The following is a 26,829-nucleotide window of genomic DNA, read 5'->3' on the forward strand; positions in this document are numbered from 1 at the left end:
CATGCACATATATACGCATATATACACACACACTAATATATAGACATATATATACACACACACGCATGCACACACATATGCCATATTTAGTGATTAGTGACACACACATATGCGATTATGCCATATTTAATGATTGTTATATAAACACACTTACATATATACATATACTAATATATAGACATACACACACATCCATATACACATACTAATATATACATACACACGCATCCATATACACATACTAATATATACACACACACACAAAGAGAGAAATAGTGGGAGAGAGGTAGTGTAGATAAAAAAAAAAACTAATTAGGAGAAAGAGAGGGAGTAAGGAAGGGATTGAGAGGATGTTAAAGAAGGAAAAGGAAGAAAGAATAACATAAATAGAAATTGGGAGGAAGGTTATCATTGAAAAAGAAGGGATAGGGGTGGGGATTGAATAAAAGAGATATAAATTGTGAGAAGTATCCACCCCTTACATATCCATAATAGTTACTTTTACCCCTTAGTATCGCCCCCACCTCCTCCTGGTCAATCCAACCTTAGATCAGACCATGCAAACACAGGAAATCATTTACACAACCTCCACTGCTGTTATTCACAGACTGGCTGGAGCCTGAATGTGAAACTGAAAAGGGAGGGGTATAACTTTAATAGGGGTGGGATCAATACACAGACCTAAACTTAAAATGCTATAGAGTTTGGTCTGGAAACCACCCAGGGTGGAAGAGAGATAGGGAGCAATCATATGTACAAAACTTGCATTTCCACCCCAAACAAGGCACAATGCCACTTTGATGTACTATCTGGGACATAATTTGCAGAGATACTATGTAGGGAGTTGAGCAGCAAGATGTCTGTTTGCATTACACTTGAACTTCTACATGTTAGTACAGTCAGAGAAGCAGGGACCCTGAAGGGAATTCGAAAGCCTAGTAGTCCTAGGGATGAAATTATTAGAGTAGAAGGAAGGCTTTCTGGCATCTGGGGTCTCTACTGTGTAAGGTGGAATTTTGCTGTTGGGGGTATTTACATTAGGGAGATTCAAGGATTGTAGTTCGTCAGAGTACCTACCATTAAAATACTTGTAAAACGCAGAGGAATGTAACATTTTGTCAATGGGATAACTTAGCTGACAGTGTGAGACATCTTGGAACCTTATTCTAGAGTGAGAAACTATTATCAGATGCACCAACCCAAATATGGCAACAATACTCCATGGTGGCCTTGTAGAGGTACAGGATACTCTCAGGCATAAGTAACTTTCTAGCATAGTAGAGGGAGCCTTAGCAATGCCCTCAGTGTATCTGTTCGAACTCATGTTCCCTGTGAATGTTAAGCCAAGGAGTTCGAACGAAGTACTTTCAGGTATCATTAGTCAGGGGTATTAGTGGCTGAGAAGGTTTCTTGTAATTATTAAAGGAAAGAAGCTTAGCCTTGGCAGCATTGAATGTGACCATCCATTTTTGTCCCCATTTCACTACAGACTGGTGGTCTTCCTTTAGAGTTTCCGGCATTGCCTTGGATATCTGTTCATTCGTTTTCTCCTCATGTCTGTAATAGAGTGTAGTGTTGTCAACAAATATACCCATCTCGGAGACAATTTTATCAGGGAGATCATTTATGAATATCAGGAATAATAAAGGTCCAAGGATCGACCCTCTCAGGTACACCCGTATTTATATCATATTGTTTTTACAAACAACCATTGAGAACAACCTGGATTTAATTATGTTAAGTATTCGTCTATATGAATAAATGGATGTTCAGCTGTCTGGTTCATCCCAATTATCCTGGATATATGATAAATAATTAGCACTGCATTCTGAAACAAGGGTTGTGCAATCTCTAACCACTCCTCTTCTAAGATAGCACTGATTGATTCCAGTAGTAAAGAGAAGTCCAGACTGAAAACAATGTAGAGATAAAATGCAAGCACATACAGCACCTGGTATTTTGAAATCATTACTCATTTTAGTACTGACCAGACTCAATGATGCTTAACTTTGGTCATCAAACAGGAACCATTGTGTCAACATAATTCTCATATATATATATATATATATATAGTCTTTGAAGTTTTTAAACTTTAAAATTACACAAAAAAATATTTTTTATCATTCGTTAGAAAACTATTTAGTCAGTAAGTCATTTCATCACCTGCAATCACTGCATCAACTCGCTCTCAAATTTACTATAGTACTAATAATTTATGTTTTAAGGGATCATCAGTTGTTTACCATGAAACACTGTTTTGGGGATTTAAAAACGAAACAGTATATTACATCATGGCTCTCCAACAGTGTTGATCAAACACCACCTCCCTTAATCTTAGGAAGAAGACATGTTACAAACATTTGATCCAATTTCCTATTCTTAATTGCAATTACTAACCTTTTCCTGCTATAAAAATGAATTTCTTACCTGTGTGATTCATCAATTTCCAAATTAAAAATGGATATATTTTTTAATTTATCAGTCTTGTATTTATAAGATTAGGATTAATCCATTTAACTATATATAAATATATATATATATATATATATATATATATATATATATATATATATATATATATTAGATAGATAGATAGATAGATAGATAGATAGATAGATATTTCCCTAAAATCTCTGGCCTTGATGGAGTGGAGACTAAAACTTGCTGCTATGGTTTCAAATGATCTGAAATAAAAGCAAAGGGAGACTTGATTCCAAATATATATGTCCAAATGTTATATCTCCCCTCTTTTGAAAATAGGGTACAATTATGAATATCTCCAGCATCAAATAATCTTTGGTACGAGTGCACTTATTGATCTGTGCTGAAATAATAACGTTATTATTTAAAAAGCCATTCTTTACATGGGAGGGGAGGGTGTTTTGTACCTATTCTATAGTTTAACCTTACAATTGAATAAAAAACATATCATAAAACTTTAATTAAACTTGGAAATATGATTTAAAAAATAGCGCGGATCAGTAAGTGCACTAGCACCTAATCTTTATATACTGTTAAATTTACTTTATGTATGAAAACCAAAGAGGGGAGATATAACATATGAGAAATATTTGGAATAAAGTCTCCCCTTGCTGTTATTTCAGATCATTTGAAACCATAGCAGCAAGTTTTTGGAGAAATATCAGATATTTTGTAATTCATATGCAAAACTAGGAAAACAAATGCTTATGATTGAAATATTGGTACAGATGCAGTATCTTTCCACCCACAAAAAATCTTTTAAAATTACTATTAATGTAGGTTTTCGAGGATTCTGTCTTTGTTTCCCTTTGTGTGACTCTTTTCTTTAATAATATGAATTAAATCAGTTAAAATCCCAGGAAACTAGTAGCTTTCAAGATATGAAGAATTCATAGTTTCAAAAAGTGGAGGATCACTTTTCTATATTAATTTAACATAAAATGAACACTTACTTTATAGCCACCTTTTTTTTTAATTGGGGGGGGGGTCTGTTATTTTTTTTAGGGATAGTGTTTATTTGGTAATTGTGGCCTGGTACATCAACACACAACCTTCCTTGAAAGACTTGTTTTCTATAGGTTTTCAGGTGTGCTGAAAACGAATATCGCATTTCATTTCTACTGCTTCTTTGTAGGTTTGCATTCAGTGTCCATGCCTCACATGCATAAAGCATGATTGAGATGGCTAGTGCATATAGTAGCTTAACTTTGGTTCCAAGAGAGATGTTTCTATCTCTCCATAAGACTGAAGGCCTTATGGAATTATAGAAAAAAAAAGAAACAGAGCTACCAAGCATCATTTCTGGTTCTAATTTCCCAAAATAACATTCATTACAGAATAAATTAAAATCAAAAAAAAATCTCCTTAATATTGTAATTTGAAATATCTAAGTTTATTCAGAGAAAAACACCTGAGCAAAAATAATTATGTCTCAAACGAGGTTCAACTTCACAAACTCTAAGTACAGCAAGCTGACCTACAACAGCAAATGATGATATTTAATACATAAAATTTATTTTCTTTTGCACCCACCTCTTTTTCTCTCTTGAGTGGAAAGTTAGTCAACCAAAGGCAACAAAAGAAAAGACAGTAAAGAAAGCATCCTCTTTTTTTATTGGGGAACATTAAAGTAATTATCGGTTATTAAATTAGTACCTGGTGATTTTAATAGCCGTATTAGCACTTACAACTGTGCGAGGGTTAGCTATTTTAATTCTCTCTATGATATTAGTAATATAACATAAACTATTGATCAGATTAAATATGAGATTCGATAAAATTAATTGAAATGAATTTTTTTGTTTTTAACAATATGGATCAATGTTTCTGAACTTTTTAGATAGGGATTAATTTTGGAGTGGTACCTGTGTTTAAGGCTCCTAAAATACCTACAAGAACTGTCTGCAAGGCGTAGTTGGTAAAGTACTTGATAAAACTCAAGTCTAAGTTATAGACTCTTCTGGAAGTTGAAGGTTCGATCCTCAGTCTAGGTAACACAAAGGTATTTTTTCAGATTAAGTCCACCTCCACAATTTTCTTTTAAATGACGACTTTTAAAAGTTTTCTACTATGCTGAATACGGAAATCACATTGTGTTATATATAGGTTTCATTAAAGGAGTGAGTCTTCGAGAGAGTTTGGGTAAGAGAGATTTAGAGATTTATAAAATGTTCATTACTTAGAAGTGCTGATATGAGAAACTCTTGGAGTGAGGAAACAGTGTTCAGACAGTCTTAGTGTAGATATGAGATGTAGATGTCAAGACATTTTATAACACAGATATATAGACGTATAATAACAATTTTCCACTTTACCTTTTGGTCGAATCACAACACAAAGACGACGTTTACAAAAACACATGATGGGTTTATTTCTTCTCACGACCGGCCGTGGTTTTCATCATCAAGAATTCAAAGCTTCACATTTTAAGTTTCAAAGTGACCGTCTCGCTTCTAGATGTTCGAATGACAAACTGCAGACTATTGTCTGTCGCCCTCAGACTCCCTCTGAGTTTCTCCCAGTTTCTCCTTTCTTTTCTCTAAAGTTTTTCTAACTATCTCTAGAACTTTCTATTTTCCATGACGTCATACACACGTATTCTGGAGATACGTGTCCAAAACTTTTCCTTTTTTTACAAAAGGAATTTTAACCTATACTCAGTAACCTATATTTCCAATATGTTAAAAACATGTTTATTAAATTATCTTGTAGCTGCATTCTTTCAAGTGAATTTTCATAACAAAATTGACAGTGCACATTCTTTTCTTGAAACTATTTTATCTCTAAGCTGTTTTACATTCCATTTTCTAATTCTCACACGTAATCTATTTCTAAACCTAAATTACGAGGTTCGAATTTCGTCTATTGCTATTTCATCTTCATTTTAACTAAATCTCTCTATTTTTATACTTACATGAAAAGGGGACAGCCCTTATCATGTAACAATTGAAATTTTGCAGAAATAAGTAATTATCGAGATATAAAAAGTTGTATTATGCATTGTATTCTTTGGTGGCCATCTTTTTTACGCACATGCGCGCGCCATAAATAAATCTATGCGCATAACAAAGATGGCCGCCAAAGAATACAATGCATAATACAACTTCGTATATCTCGATAACTAATTATTTCTACAAAATTTCAAGGCGATTTTCGTATTCAGCATGGCCGAAAACCTTCAAAAGTCGTCATTTAAAAGAAAATTGTGGAGGTGGACCTAATCTGAAAATTTACCAACACAAAAAATACAATTGTAAATTACTTAGGATTTCTACCTAGTTATAGCTGATGGAACAAGAGCATGCTACCCCCATACATTAAATAAAAGGTTCCCATTGAAATTCCATGCAGATTCCTGAGTTCAACAGAAAGATTCTCAAGTTCAACAAGATGCACCTGAAGAAGGTCGGGGGGTTACATCAATCAAAACGTTGTGAAGATAACCATCAAGATAAGAACAGTAGTCCAAAGAATCCAAATAATACAAACACAAACTAATATTTGCTTCATACCACTGTAGAAGGGAAAGAGTATGATAGCCAATATATTGTGAACTATATGATCGATTTTTTACTTTTTCTTTAAGGAACACAACACCTTTTTTTACATTTATTCATAATTTAAATAATTTTTTTTGCCAGGTGAAGAAATCTTATTTTAGTCATATAAATTATTAATAAAATTTAAAAGACTCCGTGCCAACGTTGGGTAAGGACAGCTAGTTACAAATATGGTTTCCTAATATTTATTTTTATTCCATAGTCTTCGAGCATGTACTGCAATAAAGTGTATTTGCTGAGCTCATTCCTGTTTGTTGAATAAAACTAGAACAAATGGAAGGATTCATACTTTTGCCCACTGTATTACCTTGACAGTAAACTCAGCTTGACGGCTTCATTATCTAAATGTAGAACCAGACCAAGTTGACTTCCCCCATCTAATGTTTATGTATAGAAAATTAGTTTGGCGCAGGTAACAATAATGGATTGCTCAGTAAAGGTGGAAATTATTACAAATAGAAATTGAGTTTGAGATTAACTGCATTAACCATTGGGCTATGATAGAAATCACTTGAATATTATTATTAGAAATATTAGAAAACATTTAAATAATAATGCATGCAATGCCATTGTTATCAATAGTCAAGGTATTTTTTTTTTTTTTTAGTTTTAATTCATATTATTAAAGAAAAGAGTCACACAAAGGAAAAGAAAGACAGAATCAATCTGAATTTTTTTCTTTACTCCAAAGCAATGTTTAAAAAAAAAACAAGGGAACAACAGGTGCAGATAAATAATAAGAAGAAGAACATTACTTAGATATCTTTCGGTGGACACTTATCAAAATAATCATCAGCATATTAAAAAAAAAAAACAATGAAAAACAAATTATTAACATAAAAATAAAAATAAAAAATCTTACGTAATTGAATAAAAAATTAAACACAAGTAAATTAATAGAAAAAGAATATTTTAGGTTATAAATAAAGAAAATGGGGAAATAGGATTAACGCTGATAACATGTAAATTAAAGTGCTTTTTACTGGACAAACATTTATAAGTTAGTAATGCAATTACTATACACAGCAGAATCACATTGATACACCGGTTCCCATTAGATCACCAAACTTAAGTGATAGTAAACTTGGCCAATACTAAAATAAGTGACCATTTGGTAATACCAGGTGCTGTATGTGCTCTAATGTAATAATTTTAGTCAATTTAAACGGGACAAAGGTTATCAGTTTTGGGTTCCAAACACTTCTGATCTGCAATGCCTTTGGCGTAATAACTGTGCCATGTTCAGATGAATGTGCAGCTGGAAAATCGTGGAAAGTATCCCTTCGGTCATGCTTCATTAGAAACTTGGTATTGGTGGATTATGAATGCCTTGCTCAGCATTTCTGTCATGTAGAGCATGCTATCTCTTGCATCAAATCCAAAGCATGCATCGATGTCTCAGACATTAGGGAGCATGATAGACTGAGGAAAACCTGGCCTGAGTGCATAAGAAACAATTTGATTAAATGCAACATGGCTGATAGTAATTCTTTGGATAAAACAACATGGGGAGCAGGTGTAAGACATTGCATAGTGTCGCCCACCCTGAAGTCAGGGGCACTCCAAGTAAATCAAGTCACAGGGAATTTAAAGCAGGATGGCAACAGCAACATCCCGCGTGTTGAGTTGATTGACCTGTTCATGCACACCGCTGCATAAGTGGCAATGATGACAGTAGCCTGTCAATGGCCCAAAGACCACCACTGCCACTACAAGCGACGATGATGACGGTTGCGGTAGGGTTTAGCAATATGAAGAGATGTCCTTTGTAATACCTTGATGGCACCGATCATAGTTCCAGCTAAGAAATTTTCCCCTATTATCATACAAAGTTAGCATGGCACTGTTCCTCGTTCAAGCAAACACGTGAACTGTTACTCTAATCTTGCAGTTTCTTTGTGCTGGACAAGATAGCCATGGTCATGGCCATGGTCAGTGTTGCATATATCAATTAATAGAAACTAAAACTGCCACAGAACAGCCTAATACCAGAACCAAATGATGATGATGCATTGTCGTCATTTTCTCATGTTTTATATAAAGATTTTTTTACATGTTCTGATGCTACTTAAAGACAAAAACTCAAATGCTCTTTGTTGGAGCAAAATTAAATGTCCATTAAGAGATTTGACCAGCGAATAAAACCCACGTAATTTGAATAAAACAAAAACTGTGTAAATTCTTCATTCTACTTACCTATGGATCCAATATTTATAATACAATTTCTGAAAGTCTTCATGACCTTCGTCGTTAAATCTGTTAACCAATTCCTCGATGATTGTGACAGTTCGTGCAATCAGTTGATCTTTGTCTAACTGTTCGAGTTCCGTTCCATGGTCAATGTTGTGTTGTTGGATCAGGTCATTGATACACAATGTTGGTTTACTATTAGAAACGTTAAAACCACAACCTTAAAAGAATGAAAAAATAATTTCTTTTATAATAATCACAAATCTGTAAGAGAAAGTTTTAATGTAAAATAAAATTTAAAAAAAAAAAAATTATATATATATTCTTTTCTATTCTAAAATTAACTCAATCACCATTCAATTTTTTTCTTCTTCTTCACTCATTCTCCAAAAATTAGCCCAGCCTTGACAGTCGTTTTAAATTCTTTTTTCTACGCACATCTTATCTTCTTGGGTAATGAGTGTAAATAATATTATTAAAAATAATAATATTATTTAAACTCATTCCCTTTTCCTTGCCCCCATTTGTGAATTATTCCATGGATTTCTGCCTTTTGGATTACTTTGGACCATCTTCCAATTACACGATTCCCTTGGATTTTACTTGTGGAATTGGAAACTTAACCAACTTTTTTGGATTATAATTTTTGGATTTTACCGTTATTGGATATTTTACCCTTCACCAGACTATCCATTCACGTGAAATCACCTTTTTCTTCACCCTATTTCCTCTGCTTCACTTTTTGTTATCAAGTAAGATCTATGACTTACTTGTAGTTTCATCAAATACTTTTGCAAGCAAAATCCGATCCCACATTTTGTTAAATCCTACCCTCTGATGAGAACGAAAGTATTTCTTTGAAACTCCATGGATTAAGGACTATTCACTTATTTTGTGCTTCCTTTTTAAAATTAAATATGTTTTTAACTCTTTTTCAAAGTGTTTTTAACATGCTTTATTAGCTACTTGTTCATATATATATATATATATATATATATAAGTGAACGTGTCTGTATGTCTGTCTGTGTACATTTCCCTATGCAATAACTCTGCGAGTTTTTAGTCTACAGACTCGAAATTTGATATACAGGGTACTGAGATTTGGGAAAATCTATGTGATTGGTTTTCGGTCAGAAATTTGGCTGTTAAGGGGTCATAGTTTAACGATTTGACCTTTGAGAACTCTACCAAACTCTTCCAACAATTTTGGGTCTACACACTTGAAATTTTAGATATAGGTTCCTTGGACATGGATCTAACTTAATAACTTGATTTGAGCCCAAAACAAATGTTAAGGGGTCATAATAGGGGTCAAAGTTAAAAAAAATTGACCAATTTTCTTTTTTTGCTCAGCATACACTTCCAAACACCCGGGCAACGCCGGGCACCCATGCTAGTATATATATATATAACAAAAAATGAGTAACCTAATATTTCAATAGTTGGTGTCAGATTCTTAGTTTTAAGTAAAGATATGCACTGCAAAGTAGTCATTTTGGAAAAAGTCCTAGATTCCCTTTTGTAGACGTGCATTTTTTTTGTACTAAAATGGTTATCCCTGATCAAGGCCCAAACGTCACTCGAGGATAAGTGTAAATGATATTATACTCTTCAAAAAGCCTGCAAATTTTCATATAGTTTCGTCACATAGAACCAAAGATATGAGCATTTTAATATTCAATTTGGCTACCAGTGTGTGTGTGTGTATATATATATATATATATATATATATATATATGGATATACAACCTTTTTTTGGCAATTTTATGTTCGAAATGTTAGTGACTATTGATCAGAATTAAACAAAAGAAGGCTCGTTGGAAAGGTAACAGTCTGAATTGTGTAGTGGGCTATGTGATATTTGCCCTTAAGGTTGCACATTAAGGGGATTATCCATCATGCAGAGCCTATTTTTTGGCACTTTTTTACAGCCATAAAATGTTTCAATCATTTGTTTTCATGTTTTTGCATATGAATTACAAAATATCTGATATTTCTCCAAAACCTTTGGCCTTGATGGACTAAAACTTGCTGCTATGGTGTCAAATGATGTGAAATAACAGCAAAGAGAGATTTGATTCCAAATATTTCTAATATGTTATTTCTCCCCTTTTTGGTTTTTATACATATGATTTTTTGATACTGGAGATATTCATGGGAAAAAGGGAGATATAACACATGAGAAATATTTGGAATCAAGTCTCCCCTTGCTGTTATTTCAGATCATTTGAAACTATAGCAGCAAGTTTTAGTCTCCCCTCCATCAAGATCATGGGTTTTGGAGAAATAAATAAATAAATATATATGTTTTTAACTCTTTTTCAAGATGTCTTTTAACATGTTTTATTAATCATTTGTTCATATTATAAGCTCTATTTCCTTTTCGGTTTTATTGAGCTTTTACATCTGGTTGAGATTACTTTACTTGTAAATATTAACTCTTTAATATTTATAATATATTTTAAGTTTACCATTTTGATTACCTTGGTAAACTAATTGTAATTTTTATTTTTATATATATATATATATATATATATATATATATATATATATATATATATATATATACAGGGTGTCCATAAAGTCCGTGTGCACCTTAAAATATTTATAATTTTATGTGATTGCAATAGAAATAACATGTAAAAAGGATTTGATTTTGGAACAATTCATTTTAAAATTGCACACAGACTTTATGGACACCCTGTATATATATATATATATATATATATATATATATATATATATATATATATATATATATATATATATATATATATATATATGGGCGTGGCTCAGAAACTAAGGAATGAGGATGGAGAGTTGTATGTTTTAGTTCCGATTTTAGCTGATCGCACCCAAGTCATATTTATACATTTTTTTAGTTTTGATCTCACTACTATATATTAGTTCAATATAATAATCGATAGAGAATTGTCTTTATAATAATACATAATCTGCCTGAATTAAAATATCATATTCAAACGTATTTTACGACCAGGTAACGCCGGGTGACCTGCTAGTAATTCATTATAAAATTAGCTGCAAAAAAAGGTTACAACAAATATATTTTTTAATCTGAATAGTTAATGAATCATTTTGAGAAAATTTCATGTTCCTATGTTCAATGGCTAAAAAAACAAAAAAACTAACAACATCATGTTTCTGATGTGAGAACAAAAACACAAATATGAAAACCTTAAATGATTTGTGAACATTTCATTGTTCAATAACTTGTCTTTTCAGCAATGGGCCTCAATAGTAGGGGACTCAATGGATCCTCCTCTGGACAAAGGATAGCAACAATGATAGCTTTACATTATTTGCTGTACGGTGCCTATTGAACCCCCCCCCCGCTCTCGATCACCACCTCCCCACTAAATTTAAGAAGACATCCTCTGTTGCCTTTGCTCCACCCCAGGGCTCCACTGGTTACTCTTACTTGCAATGGCCCCTCCCCTCCAAACAGCAACTCCATCCAACCGCTTTCCTATCCATTTAAACATTGTTAACACACAGATATCAAATGACAGTCAACACGTTGGGAGACCGTGAGGATGGAGTGGAACATTTCAAAAATAAAAAGGGCTACAAATCTCTTTTTTGAGAGAGAGAGAGAGAGAGAGAGAGAGAGAGAGAGAGAGAGAGAGAGAGCGAGAGAGAGAGAGAAAAAGGACAAGAATAGCAATATTCTAATTATGGTCAATGTCACTCCCCCTACCCTTGCTATCAAATCCCCCCCCCCACGACTTTCTACATCCTGGGGACAAATTTGATTCTGTATCAAGAAGAGCACATTGAACAATCCAAACCACCATCAACTGCATAAATGAGTTCTCAACAGCATTTCAAAAAAAAATAAATAAAAAATAATCATACCTCTTTGTTCTGATGGTGGGCTTTGAAATCAGAGAAGGCCGACACCCAGTAAGATTGCTATGAACTCCTCGGTTATTTACTCTCCAGTTTAGTTTGCATAAAAAAGTAGTTTCACCAGTCGCTCTAAAAACCAGCATTATAAAACCGGGTTGGAGAAAACCTTTTTAAGTAAATCTGCTTGAAAAGGCAACTGCTCGCTATACATACATGTATTATTAGTATATCCCATGATCTGATGACCTTAGAGGCACCCCAGATGTATTACTCACTCGGTCGCCAACAATTTTCCCATTCATGCTGCATGATTCGACCAAATGCTAGAAATATCACTGTTTAGTTACTTATATACAATTCACAACAAACACTCGTCTAGCTATAACCACTATCAACAATTTTCTCTATTCTCTATCTGTGCCTAAAACTAAACACAAATTCCATGAACAAAGTTTCTTTTCTAGAAATGCCCACTTGTGGAACTCTATACTGTGGAGCATTATACATCCACTTGATAATTGTCTTGTCAGACAGATGAGTGAGAACGAGGTGAGTGCTGGGCACTCACCTACATACAGCATCACACTCCTGCTATATGGCCTCTCCCCGCTGCTATTGACAGAGATAGCTTGTTATATCAGGATTAGTAATAGTTTGTGGAACTTATTCCAGGCTGATTTTACCCTAATGCTAAAACTATGAACCACTTGCAGTATGCAACATATCTTCAAGATAACAGAATGGTTTCCAGTCATTTGTCAGGAGTCCAACTAAGAGTTTTTCATAAATCATAATGCTGTGAAGATGCATTTGTGCATTCACTTGCCGTGATCGTCTTACACTCTGTTCCAGGCTAAGGTCATCTTCGATCAAGTCATCCAATGAAGAGTCCTCATACCAAGTGAAACTAGAAATCCAGTTTATAAATAAATATTAGATATTTATCATTTTTGGAGTTTACAAATTGTATCTGTCTACTTAGGCGAATGAAAGACTTGTAGCACTGAATCTTTTCTTGGCCAGACCGAGACACAAGTCTCGTTAACAAGGCCTTTTAGCCAAGAGCCCCAAAGGGACCCAACCTGGTTGGAAAAGCACAGCAGAAAACTGACTCGTAGTTCTCTCCAGAACCAACTCTCTCCAAACGTTCCACTCCTCCTCTTCCCAGGTGGGGGGGGGGGTATAACTGCCTCTCTTTCTATTTTCCTGGGATCTCTTCACCATTGGCTGGTCCTAGCCCTTTGTTGATGGCCATTGTTCAGCTACCCAGAAAAGACACTCGCTAAAGACAAAATCCTACTGGTCTCCAGACATTGTTTCTCTCACTAAGCCGATCTCAGCAGGACTCATCCCTCAAATGAGGCACTTACTTTATTTAACCAAAGAGAATATCTCTTGAGTGGTGTAACTCTGGCCTGAGCCCTCTGCATCTCCCTTTTCTTTTGGCCAAGCATCTATTACTGCAATGCCCGTCATGTGTATGCACCAGCAAAACATGTTGCATATGCACATGTTTACAGTGCTAAATTCAGTTCAGACAAATTGTCTTTTAGATGGCAGGTTTTGGTTAATAATTTTCTTTCTTATTTGCCAGAATATGGACAAAATACAAACGTTTTCTGAGGTGATTTTCGTTATACAATGCTGCATGTTTAGTTGCAATACATCCAGATGAGAGACCTGCAATGAGAGAAATGTCACGGATACAAGGCTCCATACTGTGATCATGAACGACTTAGGAATTGTTGCATTTAGACTTTTTCATTTTGCGATGCATGAGGCAATCAAAATATACCATTCTTTTTGATCTGAAGTAGTCTCTAGTTTCTTCCTTTTGCAATCGAATCTCTCTTGATTATCTGCTTCCAGTTCATTTTTATTTTAATCTTCTTCTTTTATCAGGGGTCCATCATAGCACTTGGTTGGCCATTCTCTCTGAGGTCAATCTTAGAGCATGTTCGAGCTAGTCTAGATGTTGTTTGCAGATTGACAACACTACCTGTTGGTTCGTGTGGTCTCCAATACCTTGGTTGATATTTCGAATACCTTATTTGATCTCTAGAATCTTTTTAAGACATTTGAACTTAAATACATCTAATTTCTTCTCTTGGCTGATTTTGACATGCCAAGTTTCACTTCCATATAGCAGTGGGAATAAGACGTTGCTGTTATAAAATCTTAATTTAGCTTCAGGAATGATGCTTTTGTTTTTCCATGTCTTACAGAGTTGGTTAAATGCTGCTGAGGCCTTACCTATCCTGCATTGCAACTTATAGTCCATACTGCCATTAATGTCTTAGAAAAATGAATGTCCTTCCAAATAAGAAATTCCTTCATTAGTAATTTTTTTATGTCCATCGATAAATTTGCTGGTTATTTTCAAGTGGGTGGCTGTGTGGTCCACCACAAATGATAGAAAATATCTATAAATATTCTAACATGGTAGGCAAGAGGGTCAAGTTGGTCTCTGCTTGATCTGAGAGACAGGTGGACCTTGGAAACAATGGAAATACAATCAATGTTTCCATGAAGACAACAGTTAAAAATTGTCAACTGTAGAAGCCACCAAGTGCGTCTACAAGGAAAAAGAGGGTCATACCACGAGTCGTTTATTCTGCTTATAAGATAGAATCTTGTTATTTTTGTGTGATGACAACAGTTCATTTATGCAAATATGTATTCTTTTTCATGGACAAATTCTCATTGAGATATAATGAGGAGGAACTTTTCTCCGAAGGAAAGTAAATTTAGCATTATTTGTGTCAGAATATTTAATAAGATTTGTGTTTGGAGAATTGTAAATTTCAATTTGAGAGTCAGATTTTTTGAGAGTAAGTATCATGTTTTTTGGAGAATTATTAATGCAACTCAAGGGTTGGACATTTGAATTGTTTTTTTTTTCTGTTTTTTTTTTTGTGTGTGCGTGTGTTTTCAAGTTTAAACATGCAGAGCATGCGAGATCCCTCTCCATGAGTGAAAAATTTACTTTCACCATGACTAATGTTTGTGCAAATTTTTTTTTTAAATCCAAGCATAGTTATTGAGAAAAGTATGAACAAATGAATGGATGAACGTTGTGGGGCAATTTTACCCCTATAATTCCCCCTAGGAGAGCGACCAGAGTTATCCCTGAAAATCCATTCTGGCAAAAATTTACTTTCACCATGACTAATGTTTGTGGAATTTTTTTTTTTAATCCAAGGCGTGGTTATTGATAAAAGTGTGAACAAATGAATGGATGAACAATTTTGGGGCAATTTTACCCCTATAATTTCCCCTAGGAGAGCAACCTTAAAAATCCGCTCTGACAAAAATTTACTTTGACCATGACTAATGTTTGTGCAAAAATTTCAAAGAAATCCAAGGTGTGGTTATTGGTAAAAGTGCGGACAGACGAACAGGAGTGAATTAATAGGTCGAATCACTGAGTATGAGTAGTTTGAGATTAAAAAAAAAAAAAAATCTTTCACTGATAAAAAAAAAAAAAAAAAAAAGTCTTTTTTTTTTTTAATTTTCTCGGCATACATGATGAAAATTATCTACCTCATAAAAAAGAGAATTTAGGTTTTGTGCCTGGTGAAAGGAAAAATAAAATTATCAATCCAAATTATTAACTCTATATCAAAGGATTTTCTTTTCGTCCTCATTGATTGGCCAATCAAAAAACGTGCTTGGCAATAAAAATCAACGAAAGACAGTTTTTGTTTTGGAGTTTGGTAAATGAAAGCATGTTACCTTTGCTACGTGTAGAAGGTTGGCTTTTTATGTCATTTTCATTATTATCCCATTTTCATTATTATCCCATTTGTAGAATTACGAGTAAACTATCATGCATTGTACATTTTGGATTTTAACAATAAAAAATGCCGATCTGTATTTTTCGATGATCTACAACTCAGAAATTAAGTTACAACTATGTTTATGAGAAACTTTTGAAATGCAATCCTCTATCCTAAGCTTTTCTGCTTTGGTGGGGGGGGGGGAGAGAGAAATATTTTATCAAAATAGCAGAGGATTTCTCCTCATCCTTCCTCCTACTTTCACCTTCTAACAAAAGAATAACAGAGAAAAAAAATTGGAAAAAAAGAACTCGTACATTCGCATTTGAAACTAGTCGAGACTTGTGGTTTGATGAGTACATTTCGAAAATAATAACAGCTGGAAAATATATGCACATATGTAGGCAAAAATGTTTGTATAAATAAAGAAAATCATATATATAATGATGATAATAAACTGTTTAAAACTTAACACTTTAATGCAGTCTCATGGTATCATCAAAAATGTATCCAAATCAAATCACTCCATGTCTACTTTTATTGATTAATGATGGAGTGCATTTTATTATTTATTATTATAGATATAGTTCTATTTGAACACCTAGTTTATAAAATACAAACTTTCTTGATTCGGTTCTGTTTGAGATGTTGTTTTTTTTTATTATTGTTATGCACACACACACACACACACACACACACACACACACACATACACACACACATATATATAAGAGCATCTCTGAGCTCAATATTTCCAATTTTATTCTTATTTTTTTTAATTGTCTTTGTTGTTTACATACAAAAGACTCGGGCACATTTCACCATTTCAAAAGCGTTTGACAGAGTGTGGCACTCTGGTCTTCTACATAAACTTCGAGGTTATGGTATTGGTGGTAAAGTTCTTGACATTATTGTTTTTTTGTTTGTTTTTTTCTGATTGAAGCTTGCAAGTAATACTATTAATGGCGGTGTTCCTCAGGGCTTTATTCACCATTTCTTTTCTATATAAATGACCTTCCAGAGAATATTATTCAGAAAACATTTATGTTGATGACATCACCCTCTATTCTGGTATTGCTCCTGGTTCATCTTTTTCAGATCAGTTGATCTAGTAGTTGACCTGGATTCAGTTATGGATTGAGGTAAGAAACGACTTGTTTTGTTCAATCCTGTTAAAACTCAGCTACTGTCTTTCAATCGTAGGTGTGTCCCTTTTCTTTCTGAGATTCTTATAGATGGCTACGTTAATGATGAGAAATTGACCCTAAAATTTCTTGGTCTTTCTTTCTTATCAAATTTTTCTTAAAGCTTATATTAGGTTCAGATGAAAGTTCTTGTGGAATTTTAAATTTTGATTTCAAATGATGTATTTTCAAATAAGTTTTCGTTATAATACCTTTACTTTTATATATCATTTTAAAGAGCGTTTTTTTGTTTTATCTAATCGTTTAAATTACAATCGTTTGAAAACAATTATGTCTTCTTTTCAGAATGTTGAATTAAAGATGGAAAAAAGCAAATTCGCACGATTTTCATATTTCAATTCAAGCTAGGCCGAAAAGCTGCTGAAACAGTTTGCAATATTAATGAAGAATTTGGCCTAGGAACAACTATTGAACACACAGCACTGGTGGTTTAAGAAATTTCATCACAGTGACGAGAGTCTTGAAAATGATGAGCATAATGATCGGCCATTGGATGTTGACAATGATTAATGAAGAGCTTTAGTCGAAGTGAATCCATACACAACTGTTCAAGAACTTGCTTCTGAATTAAACGTAACATATACGATGATTTCCAACCAGTGGAGAGAGATTGGAAAGACAAAAAACTTGATAAATGGGTGCCTCATGAATTGAACAAAGCCAGAGTTGCACCAAAAGAAGGTAACCAGTCTCATCCATTACAGTTTGTTTGAATGCAGATGAAAGCATTACAGCAAAGAAGTACTGTTAACAAATGGACGAAATGCATCAGAAACTTCAACAACAACACCCAGCATTAGTTAACAGAAAAGGTCCAATTCTCCTCCACGACAATGCCCGACTGCATGCTGCTAAACTGATCCTGCAGAAATCGAACAAATTGGACGGCAAAACTTTGCCTCATCTGCCAAACTTTCCAGATATTTCACCTTGACAACTTTCTGCATGAGAAATACTTCAAAAACCTAAGCGATATCAAAAACGCCTTCAAACACTTCATCACCACCAGAATGCAAGATTTTTATGTTACAGACATAAATACACTTGTTTTGCATTCGCAAAAAGCGTGTTGATTCTGATGTTGATTATCCAGAGCTTGTACAATTTCTTTCTAGTAATTCATAATATCATGCCATTCGGTAACGCCTTATCCTATTCCTAAGCCAACATAAAAATAAGAAAAGGAAGATTATTTTTCTTTTTTTATATAAAGCTAAAGGAAAAAACATTAAACCATGTTAAATCCTTCCAACAGACTTGTTTGCAAATTTAGCTGCTTCCACTGCATGAACTCTTACTCACTCCCTCCTCCAGTAACAAACAATTGAAATAGCAATGTCCCGTAATCACTTTGAGGAGTATAATTTTTCAGTAGATATATAACCTATATAAACTAACCCAGTAACATTAACTCCTGACCTGGAATGTAAACAGTTCTTTGTTTTCGTGATAATTATAATTCTGATCATTTTTATGGGACACAAGAATGTAAATCAAAATCCATCTGGAATGTGGCGTGTGTGCACATCTCTGCTTTCAAATGTATATTGGCATTTCTCGATATCCAACACATGTTCATCAGTCAGTTGATCGATTCATCTCCCAATGTGTTTTGAGTCACAATCTGCCTTCACCTGTCCCTAACTGGAATCTGCCATTAACTGTAGCAAAACTCATTCTCACTACTAAAACTGTCCATAAATTAACTTTAAATATATGTATCTCTACGTCCGGTTCTTTGTCCCAATCATTGCCACATTTTGACAAACAATCCTATTTCGAATGCCTATGTGTGCTTTGGTGAAGAACTTCCTCCCCATTGTTTTTCTACTAACCTCACCTTTGTTCTACTGATCAACTACTTCCTCTTTTTGTTATAGTTTTTCTTCTTTTCACTTTTTAATACTTCAGGGGGAGGGTGGATGTTCATAGTATCACAATATCCGACATGAATGAAAACGCATAATTAATACCTCCATTGGATTCCTCTTAAAATTGTACTTGAGAAAATTGTACTTGCTTTATCTTGATGTAAGGCTATTTTTTTTTTTTAATTACATCCTCTACAAACTATTTATATTATACAGTGTGTGTTCCTTCCTCCATATATACACACAGGAATACACCAATGTTTATCATATAGACGTGTAGGTCATTGTTCCTGAATTTATCTCAGCAGCTGCTGCACTGTGAACCCTGTAATCCAACTGTTACGTCCGAAGTAGCAAATGAATTGTAAAGAGAAAATAAAACGTAAAAGTTTACATGAAAGTTGTCTTGTACCAACAGAAGCCATGCAACATATGGAATGAGTGCAAATAGACGGTCAAGAGACGGCCAGGGGAAGAAAGAAAGAGATGTGTCCCTCCCTGTTCATTCGTTCAATGCCAGTTATCTTGTCTTCTTCATTTTGTTGTGTGACCACAAAACAAGGAGAGCACAAAAAAAATCAAAGCATCTGACAAACATGATTGAACAACAAGTCCAGTACAACCCGGACTCTTCCTTTCCTCCCTCTTTGTCTGGAAAGTCTTTGTATGTACAGATATGCAAAAGATATATATAGATAAGTGGGAGAAGTTGTATAGTAGGCGGGGGAAGGGGTAGTTAAATCAACATGCTGTACAAAATAATAATGATGATGATCAGAAGTATTAGAGGTGGATTAGCTTAAGATCTACAATAGGTACGTTCACGTAGATCCAGTCTCTTTTTTTTTCTTTGCTTTTTTTTTTTTTTTGTCAATATAGATGGAATTTATGTTACAGTGACCAGAATATTGTATAGGAACTTGAAAAAAAAAATGTATATATATATATATATATATATACACACACACACACACACACACTGGTGAGCAAACATTCCAATAACTAAAAAGACAGAATCAATCCATAATCATGATTATTATCTTTTTTTATTTTTAAATCATTTTACTTATTGGTGAATACCTACATTGTTTTCCATAAATGCTTTACATGTGTTTCGTTGTGGTGATGGGAAATGTGCTCCATTACACCACCAAACAACTCATCAGAGACAAACAAATGTCATTACAAATTGCTATAAATAGAAGGATACTTAAGTTAAGGTGAATGGAAATTCCAAAAAAAATTTGAAAACATTTAGTAAAAAGATATTTATAGGAAAGATCCTCTACCCCGCCCCCAAAAAAAATTATATTCGAGACAATGAAAATCTTACACAGCCATCTTGCATGCATGCATATATATATATATATATATATGCATATATGTGTTAAAAGGTTATGTATACATATATACTATGTATCTCTATGTAATTATACATACATACATACATACATATAGACACACATATATATATATACATACTAGCATGGGTGCCCAGCGTTGCCCAGATATTTGGAGATGTATGGTGAGCAAAAAAAAAAAAAAAAGTTGTCAATTTTTTTAACTTTGACCCCTATTATGATCCCTTAAAATTTATTGTTTTGGGCTCAAATCGAGTTATTAAGTTAGATCCATGTCCAATGAACCTATATCTAAAATTTCAAGTGTTTAGACCCAAAATTGTCGGAGGAATTTGGTAGAGTTCTTAAAGGTCAAATGGTTGAACTTTGACCCCTTAATGGCCAAATTTCTGGCCGAAAACTGATCACATCGATTTTCCCAAATCTCAGTACCCTGTATATCAAATTTCGAGCCTGTAGACTTAAAATTGACAGAGTTATTGCGTAGGGAAATGTACACAGATAGATACACAGATACACAGACAGACACTTTCACTTTTATAGATATATAGATATTTGATCAAATGTTAAATACCATTTTATCTACATTTTTTTATTAGTACTTGGCGTGATAACCGTGAATTTATTCAACCCGTTCCAACGAGAAATTTATTCATTTACTAGCTGACATATGTCTTGCCGTTGCCCAGGAAAGTGGATTAACTCAAGAAATTCCACACCCCAACCTTTAACTATCATTTGTTGCTTATACTTATCCATGATGTCAATTTAAAACAGCAATCAAAACAGTGAAACAAAAATCTTTTCCCATTGTTTGTGTTTAACGTATCCAACCACCTTCTCCCTTCATGTTCCCTTCTCTCTTATGCCTGCAAGAATCCTAGTGAACAATATTAGTTTATAATTGAAGAAAAGTTTTTTTAGTTAAGTTATTCATTTTTTTTCATTAAATCACTTTAATTTATTACTGTTAATATCGACGAAACTATTATACATATATAGATAAAATAACAACAATGAAAATAGAAATGTATAACAGCAAATATTAATTTATTATGAACTGCTTAAAAAATAGCTGCTGTACAATTTAACCAGTTAAACATACAGCGAGTATTTAAAAACTGTCAATAATTTTCCCCACTCTTTATCTGTGCCTAAATCAAAATATGGATTCCATGAACAAAGATGCTTTCTTAGAACTGCATACCTGTGGAACTCTCTTCTGTTTGCCTGTTTCCCAGCTGACTACAACTTGGTTGTCTTCAAGTCCAACATAAACAAATTCTTGATGAACCGCCCCTCCTTAAGTAATCTAATTTATCCAATTTCCATTACTAACGATTACTAACATTACTAACGATTACTACGATATTACCCCACTGATTACTGTACACTCAATAACCCTTATCCTCGAGTGGCCTCCAGGCCTTGATAAGTGGTGACTCCGGTGTAAAAAAAAAAAAAAAAAAAACAGTTGTAGCATTTATTTAAATAACAGTAACCCAATGGTAATAAGGGAGTGATAAGAGAAATAAAAGTTTTACATTTATTCATTTAGGTGTGGTGTGGTGTGGTGTGGTGTGGTGTGTGTGTGTGTGTGTGTGTGTGTGCGTGTGTGTGTGTGCGTGTGTGTGTGTGATTTAAGAAAAATCAACACAATAATTATGTTTGTGAAGAAATTTTATTATCAGTAATACTATTAAAGTACCAAAGTCTACTGATTGAAGATATAGCTGTAGTGATTTTCCTAGCTTAATGGACCAAACTTCCCACACATTTTGAGACTGCCGGTATTAATACGACTAATCAGTTTATCAGCATACAGTAATACGCATCATAATAAGATATATATTTCCGATACACTTAATCCTCATAGAAAGAAAAAGGTTAGAAAAAGAACTGTTGCTATATCTTTTGGCATTATAGAAGGGTAGGATCACAAAGAGTTGGACGATTCTATTTATAACCAGGTGTGATAAAGAAAACACTAATCGGATGGCAGAATCACTTTATAAAATATATTGAATCACTTGGAATTTTTTCAGTGATAGCTTGCCCTATTGACACAAGAAGACCAATATTCTATGGGGATCCTTACTGGATTAATTTTTTACCTGGAAAAAATTCTCTGAATGGATTTATGCTATTTTGGGGGTGGGGGTCAACAATGAATAAACCGAATGTTTATTTGCATATACAAATGATGAAATTTGCATATACAAATGATGAAATTTGCAATACGAATGATGAAATTTGTATATAAACTATGAATTAAATTATAAGTGCAGATGCAAATAATGAAATTTGAATTTGATTTGCTCTACATTCAACAAAAACTGTATATTCACATTTGAAAGCAGTTACAACTAAAGGCTTGTTGAAACTGGATTTTGATAGGGATCACAATTGAAACATATCTATACATGTATGTAGCCAATAATATTTGTATAAAAGAAAATTGTGTGTGTGTTTTAATGGAAATTGAATTGTTATGATGACGATGGTGGGCGGAAAGGTGTTAGTGAGCCATGGATTATAGGTTTTGTCACATGTGTTGCTTTAGACTATTACATCTGTCAGACAAACATCAACTGTTTACTAACTTTCAAAATAAATGAGCAAATGGACTGAGATCAATATATCTTTGCAGCCTCTCCTCCTTTAAGTACTTTTTGATTTATGACAAATAAATCACCTATTTATAATACCACTACAAGAGAGACGTGTATATATGTATAGCCGCGATGTTTAGGCTATTAAATCTAGGAACATGAAATCTGGTAATGATCCTTTACAAATAAATGGGTGTAGTTTTAAGCATTCAATCAAAAATATTTTTTAACTCATTACACGAATTTAAATGTCTACCTTGTATATCAAGTGACAATATTTTTCTGTAGATGAGGAATTATACTAGTGGGACCCCATGGAAATTCCATGGTGCTTTCTACATTTATATGTATAATTTAGTGACTAATTTATATATCTATAAAAGTGAAAATGTGTGTGTGTGTGTGTGTGTGTGTGTGTGTGTGTGTGTGTGTGTGTGTGTGTGTGTGTGTGTGTGTGTGTGTGTGTGTGTGTGTGTGTGTGTGTGTGTGCATACATTTTCCTACCAAATAACTCTGTCAATTTTCGGTCTAGAGTATTAAGATTTGGGAAAATCTTTTTACTCGGTTTTCGGCCAGAAATTTGGCTGTCAAGGGGTCAAAGTTCAACGATTTGACCTTTGAAAATTCTACCAAACTCCTCTGCCAATTTTGGGTCTAAACACTTGAAATTTTAAATGTAGGTCACTTGGACATGGATCAAAGTTTTTTATTTGAATTGAGCCCAAAAAATAAATGTTATGGGGTCAAAATTGGGGTTAAAGTTTTAAAAAATTTGATCTCTGCAGTCTCTACCAAATTACTGATCCAATTTCTGGTCTAAACATTTGAAATTTTACATAAAGGGTATTCAGAGTTAGGGCAAGATTTTTAATCGGTTTGGGTCAAAATTTTGAGCTGCCAAGGGGTCAAAGTTCAAAAGATTTGACCTTTACAATGTCTAGCAAACTACTCAGCTAATTTTGGGTCTAAACATTTGAAATTTATACATAACGGGTATTCAGACATGCGGCAAGGTTAATTTAAAGGTCAAAGTTGAAAGAATTGACTTTTACTGATTCTACCAAATTCCTCTGCCAATTTTGGGTTTAAAGACTTGAAATTTTAGATGTAGGTAACTTGGACATGGGTAAAACTTTGTATTTTGATTTGAGACCAAAAAAATAAATGTTAAGGGGTTAAAATTGGAGTCAAAGTTAAAAAACATTGACCTCTGAGGTCTCTACGAAATTACTCAGACAAATTTTGGTCTAAACATTTGAAATCTTACATAAAGTGCATTAACACAGCACATAGAGCCCGAGCAAAGCCAGGCTGAACTGCTAGTATTTTTCTAAAATAATAAATATATCAGAATTAATACTATTAAAAAAATTCTCTTTCATCTATAATATAAAGGGCAAATGTCTGTGTGTATGTTTTTTATATCCAGTTAAAAGTAAAAAACTTCAAAACAAAGAACCATAAAGTTGATATATTTTTTTATTAACGTTGCACCGAATGAATATCTAAAATTAAAAAAAAAAACATTCATTCTCTGGGTGTCAACTGGGACACATTTCAGAGGGAGAGGGGAGGTAATCATTTTATTTCCTAATTTGGATAGAAAATGCCGGCTGATTATACAAGAAATATATTATATAAAGGAGAGTTATTTGTGTGTATGTATGACCAGCTAGAGGAATGGGCTGGGTGGATGAGAAAGAGGGTTTTGTGGAGAGAGATAGACAGAAAATGTGGGAGGGGAGAAATGAAGGAAGATAGAGTGATGTCTAGAGAGAGAGCTAGAGAGAATGAAGTTTTAATAGAAATAGTTTATACTTTTGCCCCGGTGAAACGCAGGATAGCTCTGCTAGTCTTGCATAAAAATAATCGTCCTTGTCAGTTAAAAATTCTTTAAATACATAACACGAGTATATCTGTATTACCTTTTTTTATTGGAATCCTTTGAGATAAGTAATTTGTATATTTGAAATGTGGTGAAACAAGAACAACAACTATAAAGATGAGAATAAAATAACTAAATAAATAAATATATAAATTACTCATCTCAAAGGATTCCAATAAAAAAAATAAAATAATACATAATATCATTTGGTATGGACCTGACAGTGGAAGACCAGATAAGAACGAAAACTTGGATTTATAAGATCAAAAACTCCAACCTTGATCGCCCTTCAGGGCTCATGGTGCACTGGATAGATATGTTGAATCTCTACGGTTCCAGATAGTGTGCAATAAGTAATGCCCCTGACCCACTTCCAGTTGTCTGATCTAGCTGAAATTTTGCATGTGCAATGATTTATATCTCCACAGGTTATGTGGCAAATTACAGCTCTGAACTAATTGTAGTTTCTGTTTTACAGGTGTTTGAACTGAGTCAGGTATGAAATGTTGAGCAGTGATCCGGTTTTTGTATTTGAAAGGACGCACACCACAGGAAACTTTTGATGAAATGAAAGAAACTTATGATGATAATGCCCCATCATATGACCTTGTAAAACGCTGGTATCGTGAATTCAAACATGGCCGGAAGTCTGTGGAAACAGTTCCCAGACCTGGTCGCCCCCCTTCTGCCATTGATGAGGCATCTGTCCATCAAGTTGAAGCTGACATTTTGGAAGATCGGCGCATTACTATTCGCCAAATAACCCAAGATGCCAAGATTAGTACAGGGTCAAACTATCATTCATGACCGTTTGCATATGCATAAGGTGTCTGCCAGATGGATTGCCAGATGGCTCACACCATTCCAGAATCGAGAACGCGTCTAGTGCTCGAGGATGAATTTGGAGATGTGCCAAGAAGATTAGTCAAAGTTTTTCAAAAGACTGATTACACAGGATGAAACCTGGGTCCATCACTATGATCCAGAGACCAAAACCCAGTCAATGCAGTGGAAGCACTTGGACTCACCACCTCCAAAGAAGGCAAGGGTGCAGCCCTCCGCTGGCAAGGTCATGCTCACAGTCTTCTGGGACCAAGACGGAGTAGTGATGACAGATTTCCTTGCAAAGGGTACCACAATTACAGGAGTCTATTATGCTTCACTTTTGAGGAAATCAAGGGAAGTTATCAAAATCAAGAGGCGGGGCAAGATCCGCAAAGGTACCCTCCTCCTGCAGGACAACGCTCCAGTCCACAACTCGCATGTCGCCAGATCAGAAGCACAGGCATGTGGTTATGAAATCACCCCCATCCTTCCTATTCTCCTGACCTTGCACCCTCTGACTTTCACCTCTTCCCAGCCATGAGGTTGTTTTTGAAAGGAAAGCGTTTCACAGATGATGCAGCCTTGATTTCTGAAGTCACATTGTGGTTGGAGGACCAACCTGAGGTGTTCTACAAAAACGGTCTCCAGAGCTGCATTAAACGATGGGAGAAATGCATAACTCTGGGTGGTTCCTATGTAGAGAAAGACTAATAACAGTGCCAAGTTTCGTTGCTCTACTCCTATGGGAAGTGGGTCAGGGGCATTACTTATTGCACGCCCCTCGTATATATTGATTAGATTTTTAATGTGAGATGATATATAATCGTTTCACCAATAAGACAACATGACGGCCCACACAAACTATGAAAGCTACAGAAAGCCATAATCTAGAGCTTCCAATGTGTGATTTGTGTGAGCTATTGCCTGATTATGGAAATATATATATATATATACAGCGCTAAAAATAAATTACTTCTAATGACATGTTTCTTGACGTTTACGAATCACTTGGTGTGCATTATCAGCATTGTCTGGAAAAGAATGGTCATCAATTTGAACATTTTCAAACACAATTCTTCAATTACATTTGTCTTCTGTATTCGAAGCTATTCCATTTCACTCTATATTCATAAATAAAGGTTTTATCATCATTCGAAGTGCGAGTACATTCTCAGACTATATATATATAT

The 26,829-nt window shown here is 34.2% G+C and overlaps 1 protein-coding gene across 2 annotated transcripts in view; it reads right to left on the reverse strand.

The window, feature by feature from the left end:
* LOC145248085 (biotin--protein ligase-like) overlaps positions 1 to 26,829 on the reverse strand; it is a 202,695-nt gene that overhangs the window by 2,109 nt on the left and 173,757 nt on the right. For both annotated transcript variants that reach the window (XM_080109864.1, XM_080109863.1), the window contains one exon: positions 8,238 to 8,451. In XM_080109864.1, coding sequence (XP_079965990.1) covers positions 8,238 to 8,451 — 214 coding nt within the window. The remainder of the gene's footprint in view (positions 1 to 8,237; positions 8,452 to 26,829) is intronic.

The sequence above is a fragment of the Euprymna scolopes genome, chromosome 26 (assembly GCF_053919585.1).
Source record: "Euprymna scolopes isolate OS-2025 chromosome 26, ASM5391958v1, whole genome shotgun sequence".
Classification (NCBI taxonomy): domain Eukaryota; kingdom Metazoa; phylum Mollusca; class Cephalopoda; order Sepiida; family Sepiolidae; genus Euprymna; species Euprymna scolopes.